The sequence below is a fragment of the Alternaria infectoria genome, assembly GCF_024043175.1.
Source record: "Alternaria infectoria strain BMP 0036 chromosome Unknown scaffold_19, whole genome shotgun sequence".
NCBI lineage: Eukaryota > Fungi > Ascomycota > Dothideomycetes > Pleosporales > Pleosporaceae > Alternaria > Alternaria infectoria.
This window is the reverse complement of record NW_026250708.1, coordinates 1-23,683: the sequence shown is the minus strand read 5'-3', so window position 1 is coordinate 23,683 and position 23,683 is coordinate 1. Positions and strand designations below refer to the sequence as shown.

Below are 23,683 nucleotides of genomic sequence, written 5' to 3'. Positions count from 1 at the left end.
CTATCTCCCGATCCAAATCAAGACATTGCACAACATCATGGATGACACAAACAAAGCATTGTCTTGATTGATAATACGCGGACATGAATCCCGTTTACAATAATAATGGAAAAGACGAACCAAGGAAACCAGTTCCTCTCCCATGATAACCAGAAAAGACCAGGCAAGAACACCCAGCCTAGAAAGAAATCCTAGTCGTCATCATCGTCATCCTCGTAATCGTCATCAAAATCCATGTCCCCAAGGAGTCATTGCTCGTGTCCCTGCACGCCCTCGCCAGACCCTTCTTCCGCGACAACAACGCTATCGCCATCGACATCCTTCTTCAGCCTTCCCTCTCTACTAGCGAGGCCCAGTCGCTTCACACCCAACAAAAGCGGCAGTGGCAGAACCACCGCACAAACCACGGCCTGGAAGACCAAAGCCCAAAGCATATGTCCAGGCGGTCTATCTCCACCCGTAGCCTCATCCCTGCCTGCGTCCTGTACGGCGTCCAGATCCACAGGTCTTCCGTCTTTGAGCTCGTTCATGATGACGATGAAGATGCCGCCGAAGACTTGTCCTCCGACCCAGCATATCGTCGAAGAGACTTCTGGACTAGCTGGGAAGGTGATCTCGACTAGGTACTCCAATGCTATCGGAAGCAGGGAGAATGAACATGCGCCTAAAACTGCACCGAGCACATACGGCGCGACGATCGTCCTCGTTTGCGGCGCCCAGATCATCGCTAGATAAGCTGCGGATAGCACAGGGCATAGGATCTTGATACCAAGCAGGTAGGCGTGTGTGCGGTCTATGATGGGAGAAGTGATGGCACAGGCTACCAGTCCGACAACGATGAGCACCGCGCCGCAGATACCCGCTTCGTCTTCTGTATATCCGTATGGATATAGGATCTGGTTCAGCAGCGAGGTGAAGGCGTTGAAGAAGCCGGTGTAGACGCTGAATGTGAAGAAGACGAGGTAGAAGGCGGGGGTGCGTAGCATGTGCTTGAGGGAGGTCATGATTGACGTTTTGGAGATGACAGAGGAAGCTGAGGGGGGTGTTGGTGGTGCTGCGGGGATGAAGAAGGACTGTGTGGCGTTAGTCAGATATGTGATGGTACTGACGGGAGGCTATGGGAAGACGTACCGGGAGGCATGCTACGGTTGCGATGATTGATACTATCAACACCGTAGTCGGTACATCGCCCAAGAAAGGGTTAATAAGAGACGCAAGCTATGTCTTGTTAGCCATCGTTTCCTCTCTTCTTCCCACCTCGTTACTTACCGCCGCCCCAAAGGGATTCGCCAAACTCGCCACCGCCGTTGCACCAATCCTTCCGCCCTCAGTAAACCACATATCACTATACCGCGTCGGCGCCGCCAGCACAAATGGCTGCGCCAACCCCGTCAAGATCTGGCCCACCATGACTACAGGGAAGATGTTGGTCTTAGTACCCGCATAGCGGATCCAGTTGCCAATGAGCAGCAAGATGGATGCGGCGATGATGGATGGTTTGGGGCCGCGGTGGAGCAGGTAAATGGTTAATGGACATGTTGCAGCGAAGGAGAAGAGAAAGGCGGTTGAGAGCCAGTTGATGGATGATTCCGGGACGCGGAAGTATTGCGATGAGGTTGTTGATATGGGGGCGAATGTCAGCCACTATGTTGTGTGTTAGTTATGTCCATGCTTCAAAGTTTCTCGTTGCTCAAGAATCATGTTCATGCGATATTGTCCCAACACCACCGATCGACAACGCAGGGCAATCCTCAAAGTCCGGAACGGAAGACCCCTTCGCAACACCCGCAGAAGCAAACAACGGAACGGGCGACGGTGTCAGGTGTCAACTTACATCCCAACTAACAACAATGTTCAACAACACCAACTGGCCCAGCCCAAGCCACCGTCTCTTGTAAACCTTGTAATGCGCATGGCTATAACTCTCCTTCTTCTTGCCCAGTCCAAACCTCCTCTTTTTGCGTCTTGGCGGCTGTTGGTGTGCTTCATCCAGCACTCCATTCTCGGGATCGGCGGTACCGTCTCTTCCAAAGTCGACTATTCTCATGTTAGAGGACCCGCTTACTTCGTCGTCTTCGGGTGGGACGTCTTCTGAAAGATGCGCGGCGTTCTTAATCATCGGGTCGTTCGTTCGGGTGTGCGATAGGTCGGCCATGTTGGGTACTGCGGACGGCTTCAGTCCATGGACAGCGCGCAGCGCATAAGGGTGTCCGTCTGTTGATGAATATGGGCTGGGGTTAACGATAACGCTCCAAATCGCGCGAAAAGATGAGTCGGAATGTCCGGATGCCCAAGGTCCCAGACGCGCGCATTAAGTTGATGCAGTTGTTGATGTTGTTCTTATCGGTTCCGCGTCGCAGTCGCACATGTCAAAGCCGGGCGCCTCCTCCCAAGGTTGTCGCACGGTCTATTGGCGTGGGCTAAACAGTCGCGACCTGATGAGGCAAGGGGTACGCTTGCCGGGTGGTGCGGGACGGACTTGCCGTCTTATTAAGCTAGTCGGCCGCCACATTTGGCCTGCAGGTGGGTGAACTGTATCGTGGGAACTAGCCTTGCGCATTGTTGTCGCTGGGGTACGGGAGTCGGCTGATGCGTGCGCACTGGGAAAGATACTGCTTTTGGAAGAATAGACGTGTTAGGCGAGGCGGGGTACAATGGGATCGGCATCGCGACTGCGAGAGGGTTGATAAGATTGTGGGAGAGGAAGCTTGTGCGTGCATCTCGACGTTTACTTTTCAGCGCACAAGAGATTAAGCAAAGGGTGAGCGGATAAGGTTTATTCGGCGCTGAAATGGTTGAAATAATCTGAGACTCAGATTTGGCTCGCTTCGCTATTCTATGTTAATCTGGCAGGCACGCAGGATTTCGCCGGGATCACTCGGTAAGCTGCATCCCTCCAAGCTGCCATTTTGATGAGGCTTCAGGCAACAACCACTCACGATGGGTGTGCACGCCAACAAAGCCAAGCCAATCCACGCCCACCTTGATTACAAGCCTTTACCGCATCCGAGCGAGTACCTGCGTATTCTCAGCCTGCATGCTGGCAACGCCTGGGAGCCTATCCGATGTAGCTTGCGGCTAGTCAGGCTCTACGAGAGACCACATTATGACGCTCTGTCATATACCTGGGGCGACCCCAACGTCACCAAGCTGATCGAGGTCGATGGCGTCGCGGTTAAAGTTACCTCCAATCTCGAGCAGGCGCTCCGGCACATGCGCGACCCGGAAAATGAACTTCCGCTCTGGGTAGACGCTGTGTGCATCAATCAGTTGGATACGACGGAGAAGTCGCACCAAGTGGCCCTTATGGGCAAGATATATCTCAGATGCGCCCAGGTACGGATCTGGCTAGGCTGCGATGCCTCGCAATGTCGCCTTGGCGATGGAGCGAATGACGACTCAACAGGAGCGGATCCATTCGAAATCGTACGTTTGCTAGCGAGTGGTCGCCATGTCTATGAATGGCAATGCTTCCAACCCCATACGCCCGACACGGCTGTCTACAAGCCCGACGAAGCCTCCAATATGATGTGCGAAGGCTTCCTCGCTATCTACCGAAGTCCTTGGTGGACACGCCTTTGGACTGTACAAGAAGCCATCTTACCAAAGACAGGCACTTTGTACTTCGATACATGGACGACCTCGCTTCAGACGGTCACCGGTTGCGGGTTATACTACGACCAACATGCCTGGAAGCCATGTTGCAATCCCCCCGTATCGCAAATGCCTATTACAATGATCAATGCTCTGAAGGACTTCTGCACCATGACTCGGAGCCTCTATTGGGATCGAGAACGCGATGTCAGCGGCAAGCTCAGGCGACATGACCTACAAACACAACATGTAGTATACGGGTTTCGGGCGTGTGAGGACCCGCGCGATAAGGTCTACGGGCTGTTGGGGGTCATTGATGACCGATTCTTCACCCCGGATTACACTTTGTCTAAAGAGGAGGTTTTTCTTCAAGCTACTTACACAATGCTTTGTCGCGAACAAGGGTTCTTGAAGAGTCTGACAGGCCCTCAATATGGCCCAGCGCCGGGCAAACTGGCGTCCTGGGTGCGGGACTTTGACGCGCCTTGCGATCGGATGGACGTCGATATAGTTTTCGATCGGTACAAGCTATTCGATGATGGCGTGTTCAATGCTTCAGACGACTATAGATCGAGCGCTGTATTGCTAAAAGCTTCCCCGCGGTCGTCGGGTGAGGTGGTAAGACGAGTGGGACTTGGGGTCATAGGCAGGCGTGTAGGCAAAGTTACCTTCGTATCCGAAGCCGTACAGACCTTGATCTCCCCGACAGACGATGCTGACATCAGACATAAAAATGTCTTCAAGAGATGGATGTTATCCGCGCTCAACTCGAGTGCGTCTGACACGTTAGCTCACATTAGTGAGCAGAGCAATCTCTATAGACAGCCGAATTCCGTCATAGCGTTTTGGCGAACGATGCTTGGTGGATTGGACATTCCAGTCGATAGAGAAGGCCACGCGTGGGATCTCAAATCTAGTCCTGCAACTAGTCCTGCAACGATGCGTTGGCTCGAACACTTTCTTGCATGGGTGGAAGGAAAAGAGGACACGATCAATGCCACAATATGCCATATGATCTCTGTCACAACACATGGCCGTCGCTATTTCAAGGCCGGGGACAACGGCCAGGGCCTCTGCTATCCGCATGTTTGTGTCGAGGACGAGGTATGGGTTCTTAACGGTGGAAACGTACCGTTCATCCTGCGGCCCGCGCATTTGAACAAAGAAGAAAGAGAAGCACTCAAACCCGTAGATACGGATGGATTCTGGAGCGATGGCAACATTGACTCCAGTGGTGACCGCCAGTCTGACAAGCCGCCTGAAGGCTATTACGAGTTCATCGGCGACTGTTATTTCGACGGATATATGCATGGAGAAGCCGTTCGAGACAGCACCATTCGCGAACAGTCTATCGTGTTGGTTTGAAAGGATTGTTGATACACTGGTCCAGGAAGAAGAAAGCACATCATAGCGGAAAGCTAATACAGTGATGACTGGGCGTCAGGTCGCAGATATGTAGGTGAGGATGTTCTGCGCAACGAAGCAGCGCCTGGTCGTACGTCGAGCTATGACGTATATGCAGGCGTTTTCTACTGCAACGTCTGACCTACGACTTCCCCGACGTCCTCACTACATCACCGTTTGCGAGGGTATCACGAATTTTAATGTTTTACCATTCATGTAGCTGTCAGCCTTAGCTGCGGGAGCCTAAGTATGCTTACGACCGCTACCAATCGGAACATGAACTATCACCATACTGTTTGAGTCATCTACCCGCTATGTAACTGCACATCACAGCTCTGAGCGACGCGTTCGATAGCCTCAGCGAGTACCGCAACCATCATCATGCGCACCTGGTCAAGCAGCTGCTCGCCCATGCCTGTAGCCACACTAACCACGAAGCACACAGGCGCCAGCAGCACGTCGCGCTCGACCTTCTCAGTCCAGCACAATTGACGCAGCAGAGCGGCGTAAACCCCCATAAAGATCGCCGATTTCCAGAGAGTAAGAAGCAGAGTCTTCGGTCCTAGAAGAGATGCGCTGAGGAAGGCAATCGCGTACATGGCCATGACACCAAACTGAATGTCTCGTTCAAGCTGCGCATTCGAGATCTCGAAGGGACCGATGGTGAGGCGCTCCAGGAAGTCGCCGATCTTTCCATCGTCCCCGATCAACCGCTTAGAGATATTCGCTTTGGCGAGGCCGGCCGCGTCGATCTTGATGATGAGGTTCAGCGGGCCTATGTTGTTAACCGTAGCATCGGCGTCGCTTTGACGCTCTCGGTTGTGCTCGGCCAGCGCTTCGGCGATCTTGCTAGTGACATACTCGCGGATGCCTTGACTCAGCGAACTGTCATCGTCGAAGATGTTAGACGCGAAAGACTTGCGGGGGCTGGGTTCGTCTTCATCCAAAAGCGTAGAGTGACCGTGCTCGTCGGCGGTGTCGATGAGAAGTGGGGGTTGTGGCGATATACGAGCAGTCTTGAGGAAGTCGTTTGTGCGCTTGATGCTGGTGGTCTTGTACTGCACCATACTGGGGTCTTCGACGGGGCCGCCGTGCTGGGGATAACCGGGGCTGTCTGCAAGCTTGTTAGTGAGTGCGTTGACATCGTGAGCAACTTGACGTACCAGGCGATTTCTGCCGCCCCGCGGAGTCCACGAACCACGCATCTTTGACATGGCTGCTGTTAGCGTCTGTTTCAGTGTTAGCATGTAGTATCGAAGCGCCCTGGGTAGACACTTACTGTCCATGGCCTCTGCGATCTTGTGGGAAGAACCCAATGGCAACCCGCGTCGCTTGTCTGCATCACCAGCTGTACGTGGAGAGGTACCCTGGCTTTTAGCGACCTCAGACCCAACGGAATTACGGCCTGCTTCCTCAGCGTGGCGTTTTGGAGAGGCACCTTCAACTGCTGTAGAGCCAATCGTCTCACCATCGCTAACCTCGGTCTCACCAAGTCCCTGTAGACTGTGCATGGACTGCTCGCTGGGTAGGAGACCGATTTGTTCGTATCCTGGGCGCACATATGGCGACGCCAACGGGCTAGACGCCACGGGCGGAGCCGACTTTTGCAGGGTAGCGGGGCTGGACGATGCGCTCGAGCTTGATTGTTGTCTGAACAGTCCGCGGAAGCGGCTCGGCTTTCGATCGGTTTTTGGTGTCGCGTTAGCGGGTCCGCTGAGGCGAGCCATGTCGATGTCTTTAGCGTTGATAGGCGCCTCCTTTGGTGTTGTGGATGACATCTGGGGGAAGTAGAGTGAGTGGAGGGGAACGGGCTGCGGAGTGTTGTGGCCGTTGTCGCGCTTTGCTAAGCGAAGGTCGCAGTGAAGGTGAGTTCGCACGGATCCAAACGCGTCGACACTTCACCAAATGATCTAGCCTTTGAGAGTTTGATATGACGCTCGATTCTGTTATGAGTCTTCTTCACTCCATGGGACTGCGCAAACAATCTCGTCGTGGTGTTTGATGAGGCGCAACCACATAATCGCTTGCCTTCCCTTCACTCAAGCTAACGATGCTCAATTCCGATTGCGATGGGAAGCGGTCCCCTTCATGAACTAATGCGCAGAGCTCGATACTTGCTCGTCCAAGCGTGTTTGTGTCGCTTGCCTTCCTATTAAATCACTCAAGGATAGAGCGATGCGACCACTGGGGTAGCCAGTGATGGAGCGCTTTTGCAAACATCCGGTTTGGAACTGCGGACAGACAGCAAGCCAGCAGTCCAGTAACCCAGACAGTCCGTTCGTAAAGTATAGAGCGACCGATGTGTGTACGACGCAGGTTTCTCGTATGGGTGCCAGATAGCCCACTACTGTGTGCATTGTCCCAGGAAACCGCTGAGTTATTCGATGACCATTGTGTAGGCGGGCGGTATGCTGCAGTCGGTCTTCCAACCCTCGACGCTACGCTTCGCCTTCGTCCCCAAGAAAGAGCCCGAAGTACCAGAGGATTCAAGGAAACGTGGGTAGCTGAAGAGTCAAGGGTGAAACGTCGACTCTGTCTTTATTATCGACGTGCGGCGGATGCGCGACGTCCGTGAATTGCGCATTCCGTGCGATGACGTTATCGCCTGGTACTTCTTGTCCGTCGAGACTGGAGCCGGCCATCGCGCAGTGTTGGAATGGGCAACCTCCCGCGGGTAAGGCCAGAGGAACCGCCGTCTGAGGAACTCAGCGTGAGGATGGCAGAAGGCTGCGTGCTCTTTCAGAGTGTCGGGGTCGTGGAGTCACCCGCCAAGGAGAGCTCGACGGGTGGCTCCGGCGATGGCTCGTGCACCTTCTACGCGTCTTCCGCGCTGGTGCATGCAGGCGCGCCTTTGGACCGTACGACTATGGCATCGCATTTACCAGCAATTGACAGCGACAATGAGTACACGCTCAAAGCCGCTCCCCAACATGTCCTCCGGAGTCACGCTTGTAAGCTCTCACACCAGCCACGTCGTTACGCATGAGCATGCACAGCAGCCCATGTTGCCGTCTTCCTGTCGTGGATCACTGGCATGACATCGCGACGGTATAAAGAGCTCTTCTTGAGACTGTTGCTTTCGCGAACCACACCCCACAATATGCGGTATCTAACGCTTAACATCAAGGCCTGCTTGGCGCCAGCATGGTACTCAGCCGTAAAACTCGGATTGCGATACTGTGCGTCGCCAGTAATCCGGAACGATAGCGTACCCTGAGCGCATGGAAGATGAAGTCATCCCTGCTGTTCTTGCTCGCTGGCCTTAGCTCAGTAGCTCTGGCTAATGCCGAAACACCCAGCGGAGAAAGCCAAGCCCAGGCCACAAGCAACATACCGAGCGCCGACAAAGTCCACATCGCTATGGACAATGCGCAGGCCGCGCAAGATCCCTTGAAGATGGGTGCGATGCTACCAAGCGACAACGGCGCCTCGCCCCGCCACAGACGGGAGAAGCTACAGCTGCTGAAGAGGATGGACAAGAAGAGCGGTAAATGGGGAACGAGCCACCCGCGTTACCGGCTACTCGAAGCGCTGTGGGCATATACGAGGTACCGCGAACGCCACATGGCTGAGCTGGATCGCTGGCGGAGTATGTACAAGAGCGTCAGCAAGAAGCAGAAGAAGGTCGGTCGCACGTGCGCGTTGTGATACCGGTCGCTCACCATGAAGTAGACATTGGAAACCACCGTCGGCTACTCGAAGAAGCTGGATGAACTCGAAGAGCTGATCTACATGAATGCAGCGGTCTCCAAGAGGATAGCCATGCACGCCATGAAGTTCTACGGCATCGGCCAGGAAGAACTGGACGAGCACATGAAGCAGGCAGAGAGCGACAAGCGCCAAGCAGACAAGTTCGCGACAGCTCAAACGCTGAAGCATTACGTACGCGACTGGGCGGACGAAGGTCTGAAAGAGAGAAACGAAGCCTTCCCATGCATACTGAGCACCTTGAGCGCCATTAAAGCAGAGTCAGCCGAGAGCGCACCGCTCAAGGTACTGCTTCCGGGCTCCGGCGTCGGCCGGCTAGGCCACGATGTCGCCAATCTCGGAGGTAAGTGTGGCGCGCAAGAGCAGAAGAGCGGCGACTGACGCAGTGACAGGCTTCGAGGTTACGATCAATGAGTGGTCAATGTTCATGAACGTGGGATACCGGTACATGGAAGCGCAAAAGGATGCGCATGCGGTGACCATACACCCATTCATCGACGGAATGTCGCACCATGCTACGAAGGCCGACATGACCCGGAGTGTAACGGTGCCCAACATCGCCCCCAACCCTGGTGTTCTGCTCGTCGAGGGCGACTTCAACACCGCATTCAACGATCAACCAGGTCACTACGACATCATCGTCACCCATTTCTTCATCGACACGGCGCGCAACCTCATGGCCTATTTCGACACTATCCAGAGGCTACTGAAGCCCGGTGGTAAATGGATCAACTTCGGCCCACTCCTGTACGGCACCGGGCCTTTCGTGCAGCTGAGCTTGGAGGAGATTGTCGACGTTGTTGAAGAGATGGGCTTTGAGTTCGAGGATCTGGGCGACGAGTGCGGCGACCTGACGTTCGAGGGCAAGAAGGTTCGGAGTAAAGAGGCAGAGTACGGGTTCAACCGGAGAGCGTTGACGCGCTACGCATACCTGGCGCAGGTTTGGATAGTGAAGAAGGTGTGAGCTGTCGCGTCGCATCGCGTCGCTCGCCTTGCTGCGCACATATCTCGAGAAACAGTAGATAGTGTATACGCACTTCCGCAACAGCCTATATATATTTACAAGTTGTAATCTATAGTAGATTATCTTAGATAATCTACTAACCTATATTAGTTAGGCTAAGGTAGCGTTGCTTGCCGTGCAGAGATTAATAAACAATTTGTCTAAACAGCTAAGCTATCTAGTACAACTAAGTATAGCGCGGCTTACGTTAGAGACTCTAGTTACCTAGATAGAACTAGAAAACTATCTACTTTCTTATAATCTTTCTTTCTTTTACTCTAAAATTAATAATTCTTTTTTATACCTATATATAATATTTTAGATAAACTCTATTATAAATATTTATCTTATCTTTATTAGTAGTATACTAGCTCTTAAACTTTATACCTTTTTATTAAAGTTAGAGAGTAGTTATAATTACTTAATTATAGACACGTAATCGCTTAGCTCTTAGGTATATAGCTAGAGATTTTATTCTAACTTTCTTTTATAGTAAATTAATTATAATATACTTAATTATTTCTAATTATTAATTATCTCTAGCTCTAATAGTTATAAGCCTAGCTGCTTAATTATAGAACTAATTTCTACTACGTATTAAAGCTTACTAGAAGATAGATTAGTTAATCTTAATTCTACTTTACTCTCTCTAAATATTCTATAATTAGAACCTTTTCTATATAATTACTTACTTACTACCTACTTCTTTATATTACTATATTAATTCTATACTCTAACTCTATAGATATAAGTAATTATAATATAGCTATTATATTTATAGATATACTTCTAAAGAAGTAATCTAACTAGAATACCTAGTTTACGCTTCTTAAGTAACACTATAATAAGAAGAGTATCTAGAAAGAGATTAATTCTAATTTTCTAGATATTAAATATATAGATACTTATAAGCCTAAGTTTTCTAATCTTTTAGTTCTAGAGCCTATAGCTCTAGCTTCTCTCTCTATAGAGCTAACTAAGAATTAAAAGAATAAGTATAATAAAGCTATCTATAAGTATAATACTCTCTTATAAGATTATAATTATAAAACTAAGAATAGTACTATACTTATAGCCTACTAGAACTATAAGTCTAAGTAGTAGTTAAGAAAGAGTAAGAAGATTAACAATGTTAAGACCTAGATTATATACACTATTACGCCTAATTACTTATTACTTATAACTATAAGTAATAATAGAAAAATAGTCTAGTCTCTTATAAAGACTCTTAAAACTATACTTACTTCTATAGATTAGACTACGTAATATATAGTTTATGTAAAGTATTACACTTATCTTAAGAAAATCTAGAGAGAAACTACTAAGAAGTAGTTTAATAACTAGTTAATACTCTACTAAAAGATAAAGATCTTTAAGCTTTTAGAGGTTAAAGAACCTCTTATAATTACTAACTTTCTTACTATAGTTAAGAAGTTTAACTTTAAGTAGACCTACTAGTAGTAATATAATTAATTATTTACTATAGCTTTTAGAAAGAATACGTTAAGCTTTAATAATCTTAGTAAAGTATTTAGCGTTATTCTCTAGAAGATATTAATTACTACTAGAAAGAGAAAAGCTAATATAATCTTTAATACTATTATAGATTAACTCTTTACTTCTACTAAGTTAGGTAAGAAGTAGTTAAGCTTACTACTTAAGCCTTACCTTTATAAACCTAACGTAAAGTATAAGTAGAAGCCTATCTTATATTTCTAATTATAGACTATAATTACTAGATCTAGGCTACTAGGCGTTCTACTAATAGAACTCTTAGCTTAAGATAAGTAAAAGATCTAGAAGTGCTATTATAAAGAAAAGTAAAGTAGCCTATATAAGAAAGTTAAGTAATCTAGCTAGAAGATAAGCGCTCTAGCTTCTAAGTATCTAGGTAATATAGTCTTAATAATTATTTACCTAAAGAAGCTAATTACTAAGTTTAGGCCTTTTATCTTTAGTATAGGCTTTAAGCCTTACGCGCTCTTATCTAGTATAATTCTTAATAGTAGAGCTATAGTCTACTTAGTTAATAATAAAGCTTTAATTAAACCTAATTTCTTTATTAAAACTAATAGAGAAATAGTTAAAGTAGGTAGCTAGATTCTTCTAGTAATTAGTATTAGTAATTACATACTTTATCTTATTCTTAGTACCTCTAAAGAACCTAAGAAAGCTAATCTTACGCTTACTAGCGTTAAAATTATCTCTAGTTTCTATACTAATATTATCTTAGAGAAGCTTCTTAGAAATAGTAGTATATAGTATATAAGCTATAATTATATAATTAGAATAGATACGCTAAAGGTGTCTATTATTCTTATAACTCTTAAGTGTAGATTTAACTTCTTATTTATTAAATATAACTCTTCTATCTATTCTTCTAATTCTATTATTATAAATACTATTATCTACTTATAAGTTCTATAAATACGCACTAGTAACGCTAATCTTTAGCACTAAAGATCTAGCTACCTAAGTAAGTAAGCTCTTAAAGCTCTTATAAAAGCTGCCTAGAATATAAAGATTATAAGTATACGTTATAGTAAATATAATAATTACGCTACTATCTATATATCTTAAAGAATCTCTTATTAGCCTTATAAGCTATTACTATATCTCTTCTTTAGAGTATTATAAAACTTATTTAACTTCTCTATAAGCTATACGCTTAATAAATAGACTCTAATTATTAAAAAGAATTATTTAGATAAGCTATATAATTATAACCTAAAAAACAAGACACTAGACTTTATAATAGAAGTTATTATAAGCTTTATAGCTATAGTTAAGCGCTGCTATTAGTAAAAGATTATAGAAATCTATTAGAATAATAACACTATAATATTACCTTAGAGAGAGTACTTAAGATATAAGAAATAGGCTAAAGAGAAGAAAATTATAATTATAACGCCTCTACTATATACCTATAAGCCTAATAGCTTAGTAGAGAGAGCTAGCTAAGAGCTTATTACTAAGTTAATTAAGATGTATATAAGCGCTAATCTTCTAGCTAGGCTCTAGCTAGTAATTATAAACGCAGTAGCTTAACTCTATAGAATAAGTCTATTATAGCTTTATAGCTATTAATCTCTAGATTAAGTATTATATAAATAGTTTAGAAAGTATTTCTAATATTATTAGCTACCTAAGATTAGATACTAGACTACTAATCTTTATCTAGATTAGAGTAGAATCTATACTTATAGCTATTAAGTGTATCTACTTAATAGTAATTACGTAGCTAGAAAGTACTATTAAAACTTTAAAATTAAGCCTTATAGCTATATAGAATATCTTATTAGCTATTAAGCTTCTAATATATATTATATATAGATACTAGTAATTAATTAGATAATTATAACTTATAATATTACTTTTAATAAGTAGAAGTTCTATTAAAGTAAGCGTAAAGAGAAGCTAACTAGAGATTAAGTACTTAAGTAGGTTAAAATACTTAATAATAGTAAACTTATTAATTCTATAGAAGAGTTTAATATTCTTTCTATTAATTAAATAGTAAGTATAGTAAAGCTATTAACTACTAAGTAAGATCTTAGAAGTAACGTAAGCTATAATTAAAGTAATAAGATTAGTCTACCTATTAAATATAATTAAAGCTCTATTAATTTAATAGAAATAGAATATAAAGCTAGTATTCTATTAGAAATTTCTAATAATTAGTAGCTTTCTACTAGGCTTACTACTCTAGAACCTATATCTAAGTGTAAGTTTTTAGAGATAGGTAATTAAAGTAATTATAGAGTTTCTAATAGTTAAAGAGTAGTGCATACGCCTAAGAGAGCTAACCTATTAGAGTCTAGAGGTAGAAAGCTTTCTATATATAGATTAGAAAATCTAACTCTATCTATTAAGTCTATTATAATAGACTCTAGTTCTATAGAAATAGATAAAAAACTAGCTTAACTAGAGTAAGCGCTAAAAAGACTAAGAAGTAAGCTATCTAAATTAGTAGCCTCTTCTTAATAATTAATATAGCTATAGAATTAGCTAGTAGCTAAATTCTCTAGAACGCGCTATAGTAGAAAAGTTATAAGTAAAAAGTCTAAGCGCTCTCTTTTTATAAATATCTATTAACTATTAAGACACCTAAAAGGTAAGAGTAAATAGCCTACTTAGTTTAGTAATTAACTAGAAAGTAATAGCGTAGGTAGCGTAAATATAGTAATTATAGGCTTAGTTAATAAGTAAGCTTAGATTAACTTTTATAAGATCTACCTCTCTAGTTTTTAAAAAGACTAGAATAATTAAGCTAGCTATAAAACTATAAACTCTATTATTATAGCTACTACGCTTAGTAAGTATAAGCTAAGAGCTACTTACTAACACTATAATAATCTCTAAAAGCTGCCTAGATTATAGAAATAACTAATCTAGTATCTAATATATATACTTTTTAAAAATATTTCTAAGAGAGAGATTAATTAGCTAAGTAAGAAGAGAATTTAGACAGAAATCTATAGGTTATAAGTCTAAGATTAGCTACTTCTATTAAAATAGATATAGACTTATAAGTATAATTAGAATAGCTATCTTCTTAAATATAAAGCTTAAATTATAGTTTATAGTAATCTCTAGAAGAAGAACTTAATTAACTCTACTTATATAGTAATACTTACTATAAAGTTCTTCTACGCTATAATAGTAATTACTATCTAGAGTAATCTAGAGATTAAATAGTTTAATATTATAGAAGTATTTCTTAACGTAAAGATTATAGTAGAGAACTTAGTAATCTATAAGATACTAGATAGCTTTAGAAAGCTAGAATTATACGTATAGCTTAACTACGCGCTCTATAGATTATAAAACTCTCTACTATTATAGTATAAGAAGTTCTTAAAAACGCTAAAAGCTATTAGTATAATAGCTTCTTAAGAGAAGCTCTACCTCTTTTTTAATTAAGAATATAAGATTCTTATTCTCTTCTACGTTAATAATATTCTATTACTCTATTATAAGAATATAAAGTAATAAGTAATAGCTATATAGGCTAAGATCTCTAGTAAGTATAAGATCTAAGATTAGAGAAATATAGAGTAGTTTCTTAGTATTTATATAATTAGAGACTAATATCTAAAGATAATTATACTTATTTATAATATATATATAGATAAGATACTTAAAAAGTTTAAGCTTAGAGATAGATTTTTTTCTCTAACGCCTCTACTATTAGAAAAGCTAATTAAAAACACTAGAGAAGTAACTAAGCCTAAAATTAAAAGATACTAGAAAATAGTTAGCTCTATACTTTATATAGTAATTATACTCTAACTAGATATAGCGTACGCTATCTTAAAGCTCTTATACTTTCTTATAAACCTAAGTAATAAGTATAAAAAGGCTATAGAGTAAGTAATTATATATTTCTACTATACCTATTTTAATATAATCTAGTATAGTAACTATAATAGGCCTAATCTTATAATTACTAGAGACGTATTCTTTACTAATAATCTAGAGACCTACTAATTATCTTATAGATATATTACTATATTATATAGAGGCATAATCTTCTAGAAAGCTATAAGGTAAAGTATAGTTACTACCTCTACTATAGAAGTAGAGCTGCTAGCTCTTAAGTATACTACTAAAAAAGCTATAGTGCTTAGGCGCTTTCTTAAGAAGCTAGTACTTAACTTTAGAGAACTTTAGACTATCTAGTGTAATAATTAATAAATAATTAGGCTAGTTATTAGAAAGAATAAGTGTATTAATACTTAGCTTAGGTATATTAATATCTAGAATATATAGCTATAGTAGAAATATACTAAAGAATTATTTAAGGTTAAGTATTTAGAGACTATAATTATACCTATAGATAGATTAACTAAATTACTTATCTAATAATAGTTTAAGAAGTTTAAATAGCTACTTAACTTATAAGATTTATAATATTTAATTTTTAAGAAGTAGATAGAGTAGAGAGATCTTTATTTAGGCTACTACTATAAAGATTAATTATACCTAAGCTAGATCTTAGTTACTCTAACTAGCGCCTAGTTATAGAGAAGTAATTACTAATAATTAATATAAGCATAAAGTAGATAAATTACTAAACTTTTCTACTAGACTAACTTATATAGCTACTAACTTACTAACTACTATAGCGCTAATTTCTCTAATTATAACTCTTATAGTTATTCTTATTAAAGGCTAGCTTACTATTCTAGCTATTCTTAAAGTTCTTAACCTAAGCTTATAAATAAGTAGTCTTAGTAGCTTAAGTCTATATATAAATCTTAAGCTATATCTAATTATACTTAGTACGTAGTAGCGCCTCTACGTGCTTAGCCTTAGCTAGCTAACGCTAAGTATAGTAATAGAACCTATTACTTATAACACTAGATATAAAGCTATTAGACTAGTAACTATATAGCTAAGAATTGTAATAATAAGAATAATTATTACGTAGCTAAGACTAATTATTACACTACTAAAACTAGTAGTTATATTACTAAAACTAATAATAACTATACTAATTCTACTACTAATTCTATAGTAGCTAATTTCTAAATTAAGAAGCCTATAGCTAGAAAGTTAGTAGTAGTAGCTACTAGAATAAGCCTTAATAATAATATTCTAAGTATTATAGTATTAGATTAAAGGCTATAAGTAGATAACTCTAAGTAGAAAGCGTAGGTAGAGCTATCTAACTACTACCTATATTAATCTCTCTTATTCTCTTACTTAGTATTATAGACTTACTATAAGCACTATATTAATTAGAGTTCTAGAGAGTTATAGGTAGAGTACTCTTTAAGCTTTTCTTACCTAAGAATTTAGAAGTTCTACCTAATAATTTAGCTAGTATCTTAGAACTACTTTTAGCTTCTTTCTTCTACTTCTTATAAGTATAAAGATTTTAGTAAAGCTACTTATAATACTTAATAGCGTTCTTAGTACTCTAGCGCTATTATTAAGTTAGCAAAGAATTAAAAGAACTAAAGAGAAGAGAATTATAAACTTACTTTAGAACTATAGTAATCTACTAAGCTTATAAAGTAATTATATAGATTTTAATTAGTAGTATAGTAGTTATAAAAGTTATAGAATAAATAATATATAACCTAATAGAGTTACTTAAAATAATTAGCCTTCTAAATATTATTAAGAAGCTACTAATAAATATAACACTTATACTTAGAAAATTAAAAAGTATTATAGTTAGGTAATACTCTAACTTACTTACGCTAATAACTAGTGTATATTAGATATAGATAATCTAGAAGAGGCTTAGGCGTAGAAGCCTTACTCTTAGACTTCTTATAAAAGTAACTATAACTATAACTATTACTTAGAAACGCTTACTTCTCTTAATCTTAAGCGCTTTAGTTTTTAACGTAGTTAGATTACTAAAAGTCTAAATTCTAAGTCTAGAAAGTATTATTAGTAATAAAGATGCTACTCTTAGAAATAGGCTTAATAGTTTCTTAAATATTCTAGTTATTAAGGTTATTAAACTAAGAGGCCTTATAATCTAAGTAGGCACGCTTAGCGTATAACTCTAATTACTTATAACTCTTATAGAAGTTATTATTACTAAAACTACTAGTTACCTTAAAGGTCTAATCTAGTTAATTATTAGAATTTATAAAGCTCTAAGATAGTTAAGTATTAGAAGCCTAATTACCTTATATAAAGCTACTAGAAAATAGACTATTAGCTACTATTATTCTAGAAGAGAAAGGTAGAATTTAAGTAGTAGCGTCTTTAAGTTAAGTATAGTAGAAAGGTTAAGCGCTTAACTATAGAGCGCTATTAAGTAGAGCGCTATTACGCTAAGCGCTATTACGCTAAGTGCTAGCTTATATATTATAATTACTACTACTAGAAGTATTATAATTAGAGCGTAGAACACTATTATAGTAGAAGCTAGAGCGCTAGCGCTTATAGCTAGAGTTAGAGTTAGAAGTTAGATTATTAGACTAAATTATAATAGTTAGCTATTAATTTAGGTATAAAAGTAAGAACTTACTATAGTAATAGAGAAAATAGAGAAGTAAGTAGAGTAGAAAAGTAAGTAGAGTAGTATATTAAGTAGAGTAGAGAATTAAGCGCAGAACTTAAAAGCGCTAAGGCTTAAAAGCTAAGAATCTTAAGTAGATAAGTTAATTAGATAGGCAGCTTATTAGCTTATTAGCTTAAGCGTCTTAATAATATAAAAGTAGATAATTATAGTAGAGAAGAGAAGAATTAGAGAACTTATTATTATAAAGTCTCTAATTCTAGCCTAAGCGCGTACCTACGTAGAAAGCTAGCGTAGCTTATTAAGCTATTAATTATACTATAAACCTTACTTAGAAAAGACTAGAAGTCTAGATCTTGCTATTAGAATTATCTCTTACTAGTTAGATACCTAGATTTCTATAGCTATTAGCTGCATTCTAAGCTATTATAAGAAAATTTCTAAACTAATAGAGTTAATTTCTAGGCTATTAGGCCTTATTTAAATAAGTAAGAGCTTACTACTATTAGTGTTAAGTATAATTAAACGCTTAGTTAAGCTATAATCTACTACTACGCTCTAAATTCTTAAGCCTAGACTCTACTAGAGTATACTAATTATAGTAGATTTAATAGAATTAGTTTTAGTAGAGTAGATTAATGCTCTTACTACTCTAGAGAGTATATTAAAGTTAGAGAGTAGTTATAATTACTTAATTATAGACATATAATTACTTAGCTCTTAGGTATATAGCTAGAGATTTTATTCTAAGTTTCTTTTATAGTAAATTAATTATAATATACTTAATTATCTCTAATTATTAATTATCTCTAGCTCTAATACTTTTTTATATTCTTTCTATTTTTTAGTTACTTAGATAGGTATAGCGCTTATAAATATACTAAAGCTAAGAATAAAAGCTATTACTAGTACTTTATTAATATATAGCTATCTAAAACTATCTACTACTTTTCTAAAAAGAATAGTAATCTAGAATTCTATAATACTAAGAATAAAAAAAAATACTATTAGCGTAAGACTAAGAAGAAAGTAGACTAGTACTTTACTTTCTATAGAAAATTTTAAAAAAAGTTTTATAATTAGTAATTAGATAAGATAGAATTAGATAAAATAAAAAAGAAGAATTATAAAAAGAGAAGAAAATTAGCTAAAGTAGTAGTAAGAGAATTAGATCTTAGAGAGTATAATAAGATAAAGAATACTAATAAAGTATAATCTTTAGAAACTTTATAAGTAAAGTTATAATATATATCTAATAAGTCTATAGTAATATATTCTATATATTTCTTTATATCTTATTTATTTATAAGCTAGTATTATAATATTAAGTTATAAAATAATAGTCTAAAGTATATCTTAGTATAGTAGTATATATATTATTATAAAATAGCTAATATATATCTATAAGAATATAAGTAAGCTAAAGAGAAAGTTAGAGCTAGAGAAATAAAACTATAGATTAAGAAGTTAATCTAAAGTTAAGAATATATATTCTAGTAGTTACTTTATATAAATAGTAAGATTATTAGAATATATTTAGTAAGCTATATATTATTAATAGCTCTTAGTAGATAGTAGCTAAAAGTATAATATTTAGATATTATTATAAAAGTTATAAGAGATACTAATATTTATCTATTATAGTATATATAATTATTAATATAAAGATTACTTAGCTAAGAAGTACTACTAGTGCGTATAGTGTATAGGTTTACGTAATATTCTACTTTTATAATAATATATCTTTAATATATTATAACTCTACTAATTAAGATTAGATTTAAAAAGTAATTAAAAAAATAAAATTATATAAGCTAACTATATTAGAATTCTAACTTCTATATCTAAAGACTATAAAAACTAGTTAAAGTATTTATTCTATACTAGATCTAAAATAGTATAGCCTATAGTAAAAGACTCTACTCTACTAGTAAAAGGCTTCTAAATTATAGTATTAGACTATATAATAATATTATAATAAGCTACTAAAAGACTCTAAATAATACTATATAGTATAAGACTCTAGTAAAAAACTTCTACGTTTTAGTAAAAGATAGATAGAATATACTAAAAAACTATACTAAAAGACTATATTAAAAAGCTATATTAGAAAGCTACTATATCTAAGTAAAAGGTGCCTAAAATATAGCTACGCTACATAATAAAAAATATAATAGTAACTAATAATCTAATAGTCTACTTAAAAAAATACTAGTAAAAGACTTATTATATATAGATTTTCTTCTATATAATATAGTAAATTCTTCTTCTACCTAAGAAGCTAAGTATATAATATTATATATAGTCTATTCTATTCTAGAGATATATAAAATAGCTATTTTATATCTATTATTTCTTATTTTAAATAACTCTAGGCTTAGATAGCCTAACTTATCTACTTAAATAAAAGCTTAGAGTCTAAGTTAAGTCTATTTTACTTTTATAGTTTTATATACTATAATATATTATTACTAGTAATACTAGTCTTATTAGTATTATCTATCTATATTCTTTAGTTTATAATCTTTATAGTCTATTCTATAGTGCTAGCTTATATAGTGCTCTATTAACTATACTATACTAGTTCTAATAATAGTACTTATATTATAGTCTATTACTTCTTATTCTTTATATATATTATATTTTTAAGTCTACTCTACGTAGCGTATATTACGTATAATATTATATTATAGAGCACTTTTTATTATATAGTTATCTTCTTTAGTCTCTATCTATACTCTACTTTTTACTTTTATTACTATTACTAGCTATGTTTATACTATCTAGACTTCTATAATTATTTAAATTATATACCTTTACTATTTAAAAAAACTATAATCTATTCTCTACTAGCTTTATTAGTAACTCTACTAGATAGTTTTCTAAATTACTTTTATAAATTATCTTAAGAAATAGCTACTTAGAAAAGAGTTTCTTCTATATATAGCTTATAAGTAATAGTTCTACTACTTTATAAAGACTACTAACATTATTATTATATTAAGTAACTATTTCTATTTAGTTTTCTAGTCTTAGAATTAGCTTCTACTTTATAAATAAATTTAGAATAGACGCTTTTAGTAGTAGTGTAAAAATACTAGAACTAAACTTTTACTTTAGTATCTACTAATACTTTCTATATTCTAAGTACTAGTTCTAGTTATAATACTTAGCTATATACTTAACCTATATTAACTTCTTATCTATATTACTACTAATCTTATAGAAGAGTTATTCTCTAGTAACTATTACTACGCTCTACTCTTTTATACTTATAAGCTTTCTCTATCTTCTTAGAATATTCTTTAGCTATTTATATTCTAAGTAAAAAGTAGATATTATCTATTAATACTATATATTATCTATAATTTCTATAGTTTTACTATAATATATAGTTACTAGCAGCGTATAAAAACTCTATACCTTACTAGTAGATAGTACTCTCTTAGAATACCTACTTTCTTACTATAAAAGAATAAGCTTACTAGCCTATAAATTAGAAATAATATCTATTCTCTATATTATTTATAGCTCTACTCTATATACTAGAGCTAGCACTATAGTATTTATAGTTATAAATAGTTATCTTCTACTTCTAGCTACCTTTTTCTATATTTCTAATACTACTTTCTATTCTTTTAAACTTTCTACTATTATAACTACTTTTATATAGTTTATTATTTTAGCTACTTTACTTACACTAATCTTCTCTAACTATCTTATAAAGTTATAGTACTTAATCTTATAGTCTAAATATATAATCTTATTCTATTATACTACTACTAAGTTTTATATACTAGTAATAGTTTCTACTAGCGCGTAGTCTAACTATTTCTTTAATTATTAATTAATCTACTTTATTATTATTTTCTTTCTTATTTACTTTAATAGCTAATCTAACTCTTTCTTATTAGATAAGATATTTCTATTTAACTATAGATTATTATAGACGTAGTTAATAAACTTTACTAAGCGCTTTTTTATAACGCGCTAATAGAGCTACTATATAGTATTCTTTAGTATACGCGTAATAAATAACTATATACTCTCTACTATATCTAAAAAAATATAATAAACTATATTATCTAGTTCTATATATTAGTAGATCTTTTATACTACCTTACTTATATTTTTATTCTTCTAGAGCGCGTTAGGTATAATTTCTAGTTCTTTAGTTACTATTATATAGTTTTTACTATTCTTACTTTAAACTCTAGAAGCTTTAGATAAAGATAGAAATGTAGGCTATTTTTATTTAGTATAATATAGTAGTAGATCTCTTTAGTCTAAATACTACTTTTATATATCTATTTAGTCTATAGATTTAGAAATATATAAAGATAAAAACTTTCTTTAGACTTTTTTTCTTTCTTTATTCTATTTTGTCTTAATCTACTACTATATTCTTACTAGTATCTATCTATTAGTATATCTTTTCTTAACTATATCTTCTAAATTAATATAACTAATAGGCTTATTATTTACCTAATATACTAGTACGTTATACTCTCTAAAGCTATTAAAAAGTACTTCTAAAGATATTATTCTAAGAATATCTAATCTAAGAATTACACTATTATATAGTAGAAAGTACTAGATCTTATCTATATATCTAGCTTTAAGAAAAACTATATAGATTTCTTTTTTATAAAGCTAAATAGCTCTTCTCTTAACTTTATTTAGTATCTCTCTATATATCTAGCGCTAGTATATACTATCTATTCTAATTTTACTTATATCTACTCTAAAAAGAGTAGAAACTATAATATAAAGAATTATCTATACTCTTAACACTAGATAAGCTTTAGTGTTAACTCTACTATAGTGTTTAACTTCTAAATAGTTATTTAAGATACTTATACTTAGCGTTACTTCTAAAGTATTTTAAGTAATATTAATAGTCTAAATCTATTATACTACTTTAAAGTTCTTTTCTTTCTTTTATTATATAATAATAATACGCGTTAATCTAGTAGTACCTCTAACTCTAGGTTACCTATTACGCCTACTACCTTAGCTTATATTAAACTTCTACTAGATAAAAATAACACTACTTATTATCTTACTATATAGTTTATATCTACTAATATATTTATAAAATAGTAGTAAAAAAACTAGCTAGATACTATACTTTATAGGCCTACTATTAAGACTAGCCTCTAGCTTAGTAGTACTAAGTTTCTTAATATACGTATTTTGAATTTATTAAGTTAGGTGTTGTAAGCAACAGTATATAGATAGAGATAAGTATAAGGTGCAGGGCCTCTGCAGCCTACTCGCGATTAGTTAGATTATAAATTTTATAAGAGCTCGGCGCGCTAAGCCTCCGGGCTAATATTTTAATATTTTTAATTTTTTTGCTAAAGGGACACTTTAGTACTGTGTGCTATTAACGCGACGCCTATTCGTAGGCGTTTGTTAAGACCTCTATAGAGAGTTAGTACTAAGAGCGCTTTAGGCGCATACTAGGCGCGATAAATAAAAGTCTATAAAGGTATCCTCTTGTCCTCTAACACCCGCTTTGCCTACTACATTAGTGAGTACTCCTCTATCTCTGCTACTACTACTATACATCGCTAACTAAATAGATGTCTATACGCTTCGACGGCCGCAAGGCCCTTCTTCTAGGTTAAATCCTCGACAACTCTAACCTATCTGCTTCTGCTCTTCTTCTTAACGACAAGACACTCTCTTTATAGCTGCAGAAGAAAATTAAAGAGCTCTGTAGCCACGACATTAGCGGCGACCTAGCCTAAGAGTTTACGGGAAATGTTGCTAGCATTAAACAGGGCATAGGTGCTAATGGGGTCGTGGCTTGGGTTAACGTTAAGGAAGCCTGCGTCGTCTTGCAAACCGGCTGGCTTATCCTTGGGCAGGTCCTCTTCTTCCACCAGGGCAACAACGGGGAGGGCATGTTAGAGAAAGTCAGGGTTTTAGGGTTAGGGTTAGGGTTAGGGTTAGGGTTAGGGTTAGGGTTAGGGTTAGGG

General features: G+C 37.0%; 3 protein-coding genes across 3 annotated transcripts; 1 reads left to right on the top strand and 2 right to left on the bottom strand.

Annotated features, from left to right (window-relative positions):
* Positions 1-248: 248 nt before the first annotated feature.
* J4E92_008767 (uncharacterized protein) lies at positions 249-2,155 on the bottom strand (the record flags this gene model as incomplete). Its single annotated transcript, XM_051500118.1, has 4 exons — positions 249-1,073; positions 1,132-1,218; positions 1,270-1,644; positions 1,835-2,155. The coding sequence occupies 4 exons, from the start codon at positions 2,153-2,155 to the stop codon at positions 249-251; spliced, it is 1,608 nt and encodes a 535-aa protein (XP_051349506.1).
* A 3,148-nt stretch (positions 2,156-5,303) lies between these two features.
* On the bottom strand, positions 5,304-6,776 carry J4E92_008766 (uncharacterized protein; the record flags this gene model as incomplete). The annotated part of the gene is made up of 2 exons (XM_051500117.1): positions 5,304-6,112; positions 6,278-6,776. The coding sequence occupies 2 exons, from the start codon at positions 6,774-6,776 to the stop codon at positions 5,304-5,306; spliced, it is 1,308 nt and encodes a 435-aa protein (XP_051349505.1).
* Positions 6,777-7,898: 1,122 nt separating this feature from the next.
* On the top strand, positions 7,899-9,670 carry J4E92_008765 (uncharacterized protein; the record flags this gene model as incomplete). The annotated part of the gene is made up of 4 exons (XM_051500116.1): positions 7,899-7,949; positions 8,206-8,622; positions 8,671-9,049; positions 9,099-9,670. The coding sequence occupies 4 exons, from the start codon at positions 7,899-7,901 to the stop codon at positions 9,668-9,670; spliced, it is 1,419 nt and encodes a 472-aa protein (XP_051349504.1).
* Between the last annotated feature and the right edge of the window lie 14,013 nt (positions 9,671-23,683).